The sequence below is a fragment of the Cheilinus undulatus genome, linkage group 8, assembly GCF_018320785.1.
Source record: "Cheilinus undulatus linkage group 8, ASM1832078v1, whole genome shotgun sequence".
Lineage (NCBI taxonomy): Eukaryota > Metazoa > Chordata > Actinopteri > Labriformes > Labridae > Cheilinus > Cheilinus undulatus.
Window position 1 is genome coordinate 3,099,897 of NC_054872.1, and position 12,372 is coordinate 3,112,268.

A 12,372-nucleotide genomic window follows, 5' to 3' on the forward strand; every position below is an offset into this window, starting at 1 on the left:
TTTGTCCAGGCCGTTGCACTCCTGGTAATACGCCCAGCAACCACCAACAGTTTTCAGGTGCTTTAACATACACATGACAACCAGGGGGTTGTGGCAACCTTCCTACCCACCCCTAACAGTATCCTAGGCTATGTCTAAGCGCCACAGCTACCCATAACTCCACCCTAAAGCTGTGGTTTTTGTTTCGTTTTCATCAGATTATTGTCCTATGCCCTTCATAATGTACAAAGACATCCAGAGCATGACCTGGATTGTGTCAGTCCTCCATTTCGCCTGATGGGGCACTCAGGTGGGCGGACTTGCCATTACACGCCTTACTTCAGCCTCAAATTTCAGTCCAAACATGCCTGAAAATTCTGCACAGTACTGTACATACATTTTTTCAACTGTTTAGCTGATTAAGCATTAGTCCTGCCCTCATGTTTGTCGTCTTTCTGCAGTATTTTGTTTTTATGTAGCACTTCTTGCAAACCTCATGTGTCATGTCCATCTCATTTGTGCCCTGCTTGCATTCCTAATGTTCTTCCCCTGAGGCTGCCATGTTTGTTGCACTAACTTTATGTTCTATGTATAACCGTCACCTCTGCCGACCTCATAAAATGGACTTAAGTTTTCCATTAGCAATTCATTCGAAAAAAAAAATCAATACTTGGTAGAGGAGACGATACGATACATCACCAGACAAAATATGGCGATACTACACTGTACTGATTTTTTCTCCCACCCCTGATAATAATGTTAATTCTCATAGTCCTCCATCTTTAATCCACCTTTCCCCTCTTCTCTCTTCAGCTTATTGGAATACAGAAAAATGGCCACTAAAATCAAATACGTGTTCTTTTACCCTGTCTAAACAAAAAAAAAGTTACTCTACAAACATGAGCTACTGTTGAGACAGACATATTTCTACGTGTAGATTTGTAAGATGAGAGTGGTAAATGTACTGTGACAATTAAATGTAGCTGTGTGTGATTTAAGACGATGTTCAGGTGGTCTGGACACCAGAGCCTCTAATTTGTGAGAAAAGCATCCATTAAGAGAGCAGAGGAAGCCTGTTGTTGTGATTGTGCCGTGTGATGTTTGATCCAGCTTTTGTGGAATGTGTGACCTTTGATCCAGAGACAACATCCAGTTAGATGAGGTTAACTAAATTAACCTCCTCAACCATGGCCATTAAGCTTCCAGCTAAACAGAGTAAACAGCCTGAATGCTTGACAGTAATCCCTCTCAACTTTAGCTAATAGTTAACCACCACCCCCCCCCCAAAATATAGACAATACACCAGATACAGTTTGTATTTTGGCTTTAAAATGAGACACAACCTCAACAGAGAAGGACAATCCTTCCAATTCTGTCACTTTTTATAAAATCAGTCATGGATTCAACATGATGTTAGTGTGGAGCAGGGGTCTCAAACCCTAAAATACAGGAGCCAGAGACCGGGGAACCCCCACTGTACCTGAAGGTGGTTGAACACAAGGGCTGGGCAGTTAATTGAAAATTAGATTAATATGAGCCTTAGCTTATTTTTGACATTTTTAACTCCTAATTTTGGCTTTTTAATCCAAAATTTTGAACTATAAGACTCACAATTTGAAATTTTAAGTCATATTTTGACTTTTAAACTCATGATTTCAAATTTGATCTAATATTTTCACCTTTCAAACTTATGATTTCAACTTTCTCCTCATATATTTGCTCTTTAAAAACATTATTTTTCTATTTTTAATATCATGTTCTGATCTTTTGAACAAATAAATTGGAATTTTTATCTCAGATTTGAGCCTTTGAACTGATCATTTTTACTTTTTTGAATTTCCAAATGATTTATCATCAGTGCTGGGGTTTTTTTTTTTTTTCATATTTTATCACTGGTGAAATGAGGTTGACAGTTTAAGGTTGTGCTGACCCTGTTAGGCCTTCAGGTTAAACCCAAGTCCAGAATCCGGCCACTGCTGCAATTGAGTTTGACACCCCTGATGTAGAGGGTATGAAAGACCCAACCACAGCCTCATTTTGAACCAGAAAATACTGGTCTGGGATGAGCTAGATCTGGGTTTTTATGCAGTATCAAAGCAACAAGAGGCAAGCATTGCAGCACTCCACACAACCAGGACAATGAGACATTCAGTACAAGCTGTAGCTATGAAGAAACATCAGGTAAAGCAGCAGTTTGGAAGGAAAAGTCAACAATAAATAAGAAACTGAGCAAATAAGAATTCTGGTAAATACTATGATCCATTAATGCAGAAAACCAACATCCAGCAGATGTGAGTAGAGATTCAGATAAAGGTACCTGAATGTTGTTTAAGATGATCAGTGCTGACAGAAAACTTCACTCCTTTCAACATGTAAAGACAAAAATGTGCTGCTTCAGAATGAAAGTGCACATTAAATGTGATAAAAGGCCTCATTAGGTCTTTACAGAGATTATCTTAATGAAACTGATGAGTTAATTTTGCCCCAACTTTCACACGGTCCAGACGTCTTATAACTTCTCTCTTCTCCTCTGAGGACAGCTTTTAGAAGTGAAACTGCAGTGACCCAGAATGACCTCTCTTAACACTCAAAGGCAAAATCTTCATGTCTATCTGACTCACAAACAAACGACCATAATGCCTCAAAGTGACAGCTAACACCACAAAATCCTTTATTTGACCACTGTGGTTCTCTAAGCTGCAATTAGTCCAGGTTTCTGCAGCTTTAGCCCTGTCCTCGACTCCACAGTCCAGAGGAACTCTTTTTATAAATCCACAGGCTGTAAATAGTACATAGAGTATTGTTTCACCAACAAATGAGTGCATTACTTGTTCTTTAACTTCAGTGCTTCTCTTACAAATGGCCCTGGAAGGATTATATTACCTATTGTCTACTCTGCTATTTATGCAAACACATAAAACCTGGTCCATTTTGGATGAGCAGCTTCTATAAATGTAACACTTCTCAGGAAGGATAGAACTTTGAAAAATCGCAGCAGGAGAGCTGTGATATCATGGCAGAGGAGAGGTTATCCTGAACAGCAGCTTTAGGCTCAGCCACACTCCAGCCCAACACCATCTCAGCCCTTATCCCTCTGCACTCAATCTCTGACTCCTGCCCCTCAGCCAAACACTCCAGCCCGGCTTTAAGCTCTGTGAGAGTGGCCTAAGTAGTCCAACACTTCACAGATGAACAGCTCCAGTAATGGGCCGTGATTGACCTCAATAGCCAGCTATGAGTGTGATCCCTTTTGTCTAATCTCCACATTACCTGCTCTGCTTCACACACTCTGCCTGATGGGACATGATGAAAGTGGCTGCCATTAGTTTCAACAAGTTACTAAAGAAGTTTAAAGGGATGTTAGCCAAGCCGTCATCATGAATGCTCATGCTTAACATATTTTTATTTACTCCATAAATGTATTTCTGGTGTTATCTGGAGGTCTTTCAGCTGTGTGCATTCAGGCAAGCAGCTCAAAGTCATCAAGCTGCTGCCTTAGAAAAACCACAATGTTGTTTTAACACTCAATGGAGAGAGTGAACACATGAAAAGAAGGAGAAACGTGCATGATGGATGGACAATTGAAAGTACGACAGGCCTCTGAAAGATTGTAACAGAGGAGGCTACCAAGGGAGATCCTTATTTCACAGCCCTTCTACGGTGTCAGGACGGCCCGTTCAGAGACCAACGTTTGATGAGGGAGCTGTGCACGTGTGTTTTCTATGTGTGCATGTGTGTTTTCTATGTGTGCATGTGTGTTTTCTATGTGTGTGCACGTGTGTTTTCTATGTGTGTTCATGTGTTTTTCTGTGTGCACGTGTGTTTTCTGTGTGTGCATGTGTGTTGTTTTATGTGTGCATGTGTGTTTTCTATGTGTGTTTATGTGTTTTTCTGTGTGCACGTGTGTTTTCTATGTGTGCATGTCTGTTTTCTATGTGTGTGCATGTGTGTTTTCTAAGTGTGCATGTGTGTTTTCTATGTGTGTTCACATGTGTTTTCTATGTGTGTGCCTGTGTTTTCTATGTGTGTGCACGTGTGTTTTCTATGTGTGTGCATGTGTGTTTTCTTTGCATGTGCATGTGTTTTCTATGTGTGTTTTCTATGTGTGTTTTCTATGTGTGTGCACGTGTGTTTTCTATGTGTGTGCCTGTGTGTTTTCTATGTGTGTGCACGTGTGTTTTCTATGCGTGTGCATGTGTGTTTTCTTTTCATGTGCATGTGTTTTCTATGTGTGTTTTCTATGTGTGTACACGTGTGTTTTCCATGCGTGTTCATGTGTGTTTTCTATGCGTGTTCATGTGTGTATTCCATGTGTGTTCACTTGTTTTTTTCTACGCGTGTGCATGTTTTCTATGCATGTTCATGTTTTCCATGCGTGTGCACGTGTGTTTTCTATGTGTGTGCATGTGTGTTTTCTTTGCATGTGCATGTGTTTTCTATGTGTGTTTTCTATGTGTGTGCATGTGTGTTTTCTATGTGTGTGCCTGTGTGTTTTCTATGTGTGTACACGTGTGTTTTCCATGCGTGTTCATGTGTGTTTTCTATGCGTGTTCATGTGTGTATTCCATGTGTGTTCACTTGTTTTTTTCTACGCGTGTGCATGTTTTCTATGCATGTTCATGTTTTCCATGCGTGTGCACACGTGTTTTCTATGTGTGTGCATGTGTGTTTTCTATGTGTGTGCATGTGTGTTTTCTTTGCATGTGCATGTGTTTTCTATGTGTGTTTTCTATGTGTGTGCACGTGTGTTTTCTTTGTGTGTGCCTGTGTGCTTTCTATGTATGTGCACGTGTGTTTTCTATGCGTGTGCATGTGTGTTTTCTTTTCATGTGCATGTGTTTTCTATGTGTGTTTTCTATGTGTGTACACGTGTGTTTTCCATGCGTGTTCATGTGTGTTTTCTATGCGTGTTTATGTGTGTATTCCATGTGTGTTCACTTGTTTTTTTCTGTGCGTGTGCATGTTTTCTATGCGTGTTCATGTTTTCCATGCATGTTCACGTGTGTTGTCTGTGTTCACATGTGTGTTTCATGTGTTTTCACTTGTTTAATCTATGTGTGTGCATGTGTGTTTTCTGTGTGTGCACGTGTGTTTTCTATGTGTGTGCATGTGTGTTTTCTATGCGTGTGCATGTGTGTTTTCCATGCGTGTTCACTTGTTTTTTCTATGCATGTGCACGTGTTTTCTATGCGCGTGCATGTGTTGTCTATGTGTGTGCACGTGTGCTTTCTAACTGTGTTCACGTGTGTTTTCCATGCGTGTGCACGTGTGTGTGCAGCACTACTCGGTGAACGTGGCTTACCCTTCTGTGAGCGTTTCTATCAGATCAAAGTCAGGTGGCTCTTCGTTTCCACCTGCTCTCATTAGTCTTTGAGTTCTCAGGCCTGGAGGACTGTCGGACTCAGACAGATGGATAAAGCACCATCATTCCATTAAAGGAGCAACATGTTGTCCCATGACGCATGTTTTTTCCACCAGTCTAAAAAACAAACAGCACTGATAAGAAAGCGCCTCTGATATTTCTTAAGGAACTAAATATGGATAGTATTACTGTGTCTGGGCAGTTCTCTGAGGACTGATTTAATGTAGTTTTCATAATTCCCTTCAATATGTTGAAATTAAGATTAAGGATCCTTGTGTTTCTCTACTCCCAGCTCACATGGTATGGTAAGGAGATCAGAACTGGAAGGCTTTAAAGGAACATCTTTAACATTTGCTCTGTTCTCAGTGTGCTTGATTAAATGTAACATTTTGTGATCCCAGAGTTCTGAGAAAAGCATAAATCATTGTCTCGCAGCTGCCGGCGCGCCTGGGGAAAACACATGCTATTCCTCACTCTCTTGCTCCCTTTTTTGTCATCTCTATGATCATAAAGCCCCTCTTGGCCCCTCCTCCTCTGGAGTAAGTCAGGGTGGTGGAGGGTTGGGGGGGGGGCACTTATGAGCTGCCACTAGCCCTGGGGTTCAGCATAAACCCCAGCTCCTCACACGCCCTCAAGCCCTGCACTACCTTGGACAGGCCCCCAGCATAATCCTGAAACAGTGAAAAAGATGAGGACAGTTAGCCAGCTGCTGCCTGAGAGTTTAAATCAACAAGATGTCTCTTGATAAGCCTCCATTAAAATTAAAGCATGACTCTTTCCCTTTCATTGTTTCTACACTCTTTAATGAAACTGGGGAGTAAAAGTCATGTCTGATGTCAAAGGGATTTAGTGACAGTGCTGGTTGACTTGACTTAACAGGAACTACCTGAACCCTAAAACCCAGGCTTGATTCCTTCTTTTAAATCATTGACATAATAACAACAATAATAAAAAAAGTATTATAATTATTATTATTATTACCATTATTATTACCATTAATACTATGACCATTATTATTAATATCGTTATTATGAAAATCTTCTTAACCAGAAAAAACTTCATTGAAATTAAGAATCTTCTTTTAGTGTCCTGGCCAAGACAATTTTTTTGCAGCCTTATCTTTTGTGTTTTCTGATAACAGCACTGATTGTTTTTTACTTTTTATAGTTTTATTACACTATTAACATGAATCAGGCTTGTTTGTGGTAGAAGAAAAACATTTAAAAGAAAAGAGAAAACTTGGCTGGCAGCGCTATGTGACCGCCTAAAGAATCTTGTTAGGTCCACAGGGAAAAATCGCTCTAGCAGGGGAAAATCTTGTCTGAGCATATTTTGTTGAAGGCAAAGGGTTAATGGCAAGAAATGAATTTCTTCTACGGCTTCAGATCCATTAAAGGTCTATTAGAGAGGACATTTCAAAGCAGAGCTGCTTAGTGCTTCTGCGTTAAAACCCCAGCCTTTAATTGTGTTTAATTTATTGTAATGTCCCAGCCTCAACTCTGTTAAATGAAAACACACAAGGATGGATCTGCAGGAGTTCTACGAGGATGGGCACTCCCCCTAACCACCACCCCGAGCCAGTTCCAAGTGAAGTGGAATTTCTTTTTAATTCACTGGTAAACAATTAGACAGAAAACAGATGTCGCTGGCCATATTAAAAGGAACTTATCTTCATGGTGAATTTACTTCGTATGACAGAGTGAGAGAAGATTAAAAGATGGTTTAAAAATCTGATCATGCAATACATTATTCATACCGTTTAATTTATTTATATAAATGTAATTCATTTAAGACAGAAGTTTCCCAGACTCTGAGACCTTTGATTGGCCATTAGCAGGGAATTTAGCAGAAATACAGTCATTATATCTACATGATCTTAGTGATCAAGGTCCATCTGGATTCTAGAAAAATGTTTCCTAGATGAATTAGAGGATCTAGAACTACTGGAAACTTCCAGATCCTGTCACATGCTGTAAAAATGAGACAACACAGAGCAAATTTACATGACGTGTAGGAAAATAGCTGGGTCAAGGCCTCACTTAACTGCCGTCAATACTGTACAGTATGAAAATAAGAAATGTAAAAGCATAAAGACATGAGAATGCGTGTATTCAAACACGTGCTGATGAGTTGATGTGAACTGATAAACTCTCTTTCTCCCCAAGAGAGGAAAACTGAGCAGAGGGAGTCCAAAGGACTGGGCTTCACTTTGCATCACTACAAAATCCAGAAGCAACTAATTAAATGTAAAAGGGAGTATGAAAGATGATTGCGGCTCATTATATCTTAATGCTTTCAGCATGTCTAGGGTGTAGGGAGTTTGTGATTGTCTAACTCCCCTCGTCAAGTCCCATGTATAATAATGATTCTTAAAGAATATGCTTAATGGAATAAACAGAGCCATACGGGACAAATAAAATGCGTTTGATGCCAAGGCCAAGTTGTCCAACAATTCAAAAATGTCAAGATCACACGCCGTGGAGCCTCTGAGATGGTCCTCTGGGAACAAAGGGTGCAGCTCGTTTAGGGTAGTGCAACTCCACCTTTCATCTCCAGCTGAATGAGGCATTGCATCCATCATTCCATTAACACTGCTCTAACAGGCACACAGTCACCCTCTGGATGACAGCACAGGCATGGGACATGTGGCTGACCCAAAGCTTTGATGCTAATCTGACCACCATGTATAAAACAGAGCTACACGCCGACGGCCTGTGCTTTTTCTCTCGGCTAAATGTAAAGGTAGAAAAACTCACAGATGTTCAGAGAAAGAAGAACCCTGCAGTGGAACTGTTGCCATCAAGTCCTGCTGCTGCCGCCATTTTTAACCACAGATAAGAGACATTTTTGCTGCATGTGTGAGCATTCAGACAGACACATCTACTTAGGAAGTGGAACAGTCTGATGTCCGATAGCTAGGCTACTGGAATAGGGCTGGGCAATTAATCACAAACTAGATTAAACTGCAACATGGCCTGCTGCAATATACAAATCACAGAAGCTACAACTGTCTTTAACTTGAAATAAGTCAAAATAACAGTTTAATACATTTGTTTTTTTGCAGCTGCAGAGATTTTATGCACATTATGCAATAATTTCAGTGTAATTTATTTAATGGTTGACAAGAATCTTCCTTTCGTGTGTTATGTGTTTTGTTTTAGTCAAAATGAATGGATAAAATGATATTTCCCTGCAATAAAGCAATGGGTATCAAATTTACAATATGAGCAGAAATAACAAGTTCATTCTATATAATGTTGATGAAGCTTACATTAGTTCATACTCCCAGCTGTGGTCAGCTTATAGCAGCCTCATCTGATTTTTGCCCATTTTTCTCACCTTTTATCTGATTAGATAGATGACAGACAGACCTTTACTGTCCCCAAAGGGATATTTGTTCTCACAAGCACTGTCAGGTACACAAAATACACACATTATAGACAATCGGACACAGGACAATAGGACAACACACATGCTGGTGAAAGATGGTGGGTACAGACTACAGCTGGGTGAGAGCAGCAACTGCAGAAGGGACAAAACTTTTTACTTTTGTCCATTTTTCCCAACTTTCTTCAGATTTTTTGCCACTTTTTCCCATCTTTTATCTAATTTTTGCCCATCTTTCTCACCTTTTATCCAATTTTTGCCCATCTTTCTCACCCTTTTTTCTGATTTTTTGCCGTTTTCCCACTTTTTTCTGATTTTTTGCCACTTTTTCCCACCTTTTATCTGATTATTGCCCATCTTCCTCACCTTTTATCTGATTTTTGCCCATCTTTCTCACCTTTTTCTGATTTTTTGCCACCTTTAACTTATTTTTTGGTCACTTCCCACCCATTTTAAGCACTTTCTGCCCTTTATGCCACTTTTCTCCCAGTGTTTGCTGCTTTCTGACCACTTTTGCCACTTTTAATTTATTTTAAAATCCACTTTTCATCACTTAGATTGTGGCTGTTGCAAAAGTATTTTTCAACAATTTGGCTCTTTGGTTGAGCAGGGTTGAGGAACACTGGCTTAAATCTTGTTGCACCGTCATATTCAGATTCATGCTACTGTGGATTAATTGCTTCTAAAATATTCTTTTGTTTCCGGTGCACACTGTCATTCATGTATCTATTTACATGAGGGTTTCTAGCCATGCACTCTCTGAAAAGTCAAAGCATGCTGCTTGACTAACCCAGGGAGCATCTTCAGAGCAGAGCCTTCTCTGCCAAGTTAAAATGTAGATCCATTCGGCACTAAAATGGTTAAATGTATGAGTGTCCCTGACTGATTGTAGGATATGATATAGAATGATTTATTGCTTGAATTTGTAGAAAAATGCACAAGTTGAGGAACCTAATTAGAACTGCATATAAAATCCCAATATTGGGGAAAAATTTTTCAGTTAGATTATTTTTGCAAATCGTTCAGCCCTAGTATGGAAGGAACTGTCTCTCAGCCAGCGCCGGCTCCCACAGCTCTTAGAACTAGCTCGTTAGTGAAAAATGCTGACGAATGCTGAAACTATTGGCCACTAAGCACATCTGCAGTCTCTCAGGATATAAAGATGGAGTCTGTTACCAGCTACAGATACTCTAGTGTTTTGATTGATGCATGTCTCTCTTTAACCCTTAAATTCCAGGAGCTTATTAAAGGCTAAAATACCAGTTAAAAACTGTTTTGTTTCTCTGTGGTTCACTTATTTTAAAGCCCCCCACCCCCGTCGCTGTTCATTGCATGAAGGTGCTGGACGATCTTTTCTGTCCACTTATAAAATTAAACACTAGAATGGATTTAGAGTTTCTCCACAGCTATTCTGGGGCTACTTCCTTCATATCTCCTGACCTACATCAGTCAGAAGAGATGGAGAACTTACAATCCCTGGTCTCAGGATCTTTTCTGACCATCTGTTCCCAAGATCAGAACTGAACTTGGAAAAGGATGTTTAACTGTGCTGCTGCTTTGCCTGGAATGGTTTACTGAAGACCTGAAACTTATTGAGCTGCTCTCATTGAGAGGAATTCACATGACTTGGAGGCAGACACATCTGGCTGCTGCTGCTTTGATTTTGATTGTTGACCTTGACAAATACTCGCTGTTTTTACTTGTATAACTTGTCTTTGGATGTATTCACATGTTTGACGTTTTAATTTTAAGGCTGCTCATAGTTTGTCGTTGAAAACTCTGCTGCTGCCTGTCTTGGCTGCGGCACTCTTGAAAAAGATATTTTTAATCTGAGTTTTTTCCTGATTAAATAAAGTAGATATTTTCTAAATAGTGTATCACCATGCCCTTTAAAAGCCTGTTTTACAAAAATGGGGGAGAAAAGCTACAAAAGGTGTCCCACAAGCCTCTAAGCCACTGATCATCAAATGGCGGCCCGGGGACCAAATCAGGCCCCACAAAGCTCCCTGTTCGGCCCTCAGAATATCATTAAATTCAGAGAAGAAGGAAAAAGAAGATGTGTCTTTTGGCTTTAAATGTCTGCAGCTGTTAAATCAACCCAAAAAACAGTTTATTTATTATTATTTTGTCTGTTTTTACAGACACATATTGTCAGGTATTATTAGTAAATATTTTAAAAAATGGGTTAAGATTGGCAGAAATGTTGCAACAATGGCCAGATTAAGTGATGAAAAGGATTAAAGAGTGGCAAAAATGGGTGATAAGTGTCAAATTGGGTTGTAGATTGGCACAAAGGGACAAAACTTTGCCGGAAAAGTGGTGAGAAGAGGTTAAAATGGGGCAACAATGTTAAAAGAGGAAAAAAGTATCAAAAATTGGTTAAAAAAAGGCAAAAATGGTACAAAAGTAATACAAAGGGATCTAAAACTGGGACACGGGCAATAATTGGCAGGAAAGTTTTATAAAGGGCTTAAGAGGGGCAGTTTAAAGGTGGTAAAAATGAGTTAATATTGGTGCTAAATCACAACTGGGGAGGGCCAATCCTCTAGGATGTTCAGGGGCCCAGGGGCAGGCCTGAAATAGGGATAGATCTCACTGGTAATGCCTAAAAGTTAGCTCATCAAAAACAGTCCATAGTATAGATGGCAGTCAGAACTGAGAATCCACGGCACTCTGGTGTAACAAAAATCCTTTATTTAACAGGGACATCCGCGTGTTTCGACTCCAACGAGTCTTCATCAGGACAAATATGGCGACATAGTTTTGGATACCTTTGACCTCATGTAGCTCTCACCCACCTTTAATCTACGTATACCTTAGCAGCAGGAAGGAGGAAGTGGGAGTGTCTTATCTCCCCTCCCCCCCGTCCTTCTCCATGACGTTCTGAAAGCATTTTTAGAAATTTAAGTGTAGATGCACCTCAGCTGAGACTCTGGGGTTTGAAATTCACCAGAGATTATAGAAATATGTGGCAATGAGAGAGGGGAGAGGAGTTTTAAGTATAACGACAGCTCTTACCTGAGTTTCTGCAATCATCTCCTTGCTGAGGAATCTGAACTGAAAACGCCAGCAGGTCAGGAGCGAGCAACGATTCAGGTTTGCGAATCTCATTTAGCCAGCGGCTCATGTAGAGTTCTTTGGTATCAGATGGGCCCTGAATCAGAGGAACCAGCTTCTCCTTGGCCCCCTGTCCTGAACCTAAGGCAGAGGAAAATAGTGGGTCATAAAAAAGGTATATACATACACATGTATAATATAAAACTGTCCCCCTTCGTCACAATCTAAATTTGGGATGTCAAAGCTCATAACGTGAAGTTTCTGTGCAGCTGTGTTTCTCTTTTAGTACCATCTTTTTTCTCAGCAGAGTCTGCACATCTTCTAGCTATAATACGGTAGTTGAGCTCTCGCCCTGCAGTGATGATGATGATGATGCTTTGCCCTTCTCCACCAGTCACCTGTTGTTCCAACTGAGAAGTGCTTTCCGTTAAACCAGCATTTTCTTCTATACTGTATACACCCTGTTTTGTTAGAATGTACCAATAAGACTTTACAAGAGGAAAGCAGTTATAAAGTGGCGCCACTTGAGCCTGGTGGTTGAGAGCACCTTAATTTGGCGATATATTTTTATACCATGACAATAAAGA

General features: G+C 40.1%; 2 protein-coding genes across 7 annotated transcripts in view; both read right to left on the bottom strand.

The window, feature by feature from the left end:
- LOC121513254 (NLR family CARD domain-containing protein 3-like) overlaps positions 1–12,372 on the bottom strand; it is a 945,231-nt gene that overhangs the window by 686,074 nt on the left and 246,785 nt on the right. The gene's annotated exons all lie outside the window — the stretch shown is intronic.
- Positions 1–12,372, bottom strand: part of LOC121513252 (vacuolar protein sorting-associated protein 13B-like) — a 481,863-nt gene that overhangs the window by 357,941 nt on the left and 111,550 nt on the right. For all 3 annotated transcript variants that reach the window (XM_041792863.1, XM_041792864.1, XM_041792862.1), the window contains exon 19: positions 11,747–11,926. In XM_041792863.1, coding sequence (XP_041648797.1) covers positions 11,747–11,926 — 180 coding nt within the window. The remainder of the gene's footprint in view (positions 1–11,746; positions 11,927–12,372) is intronic.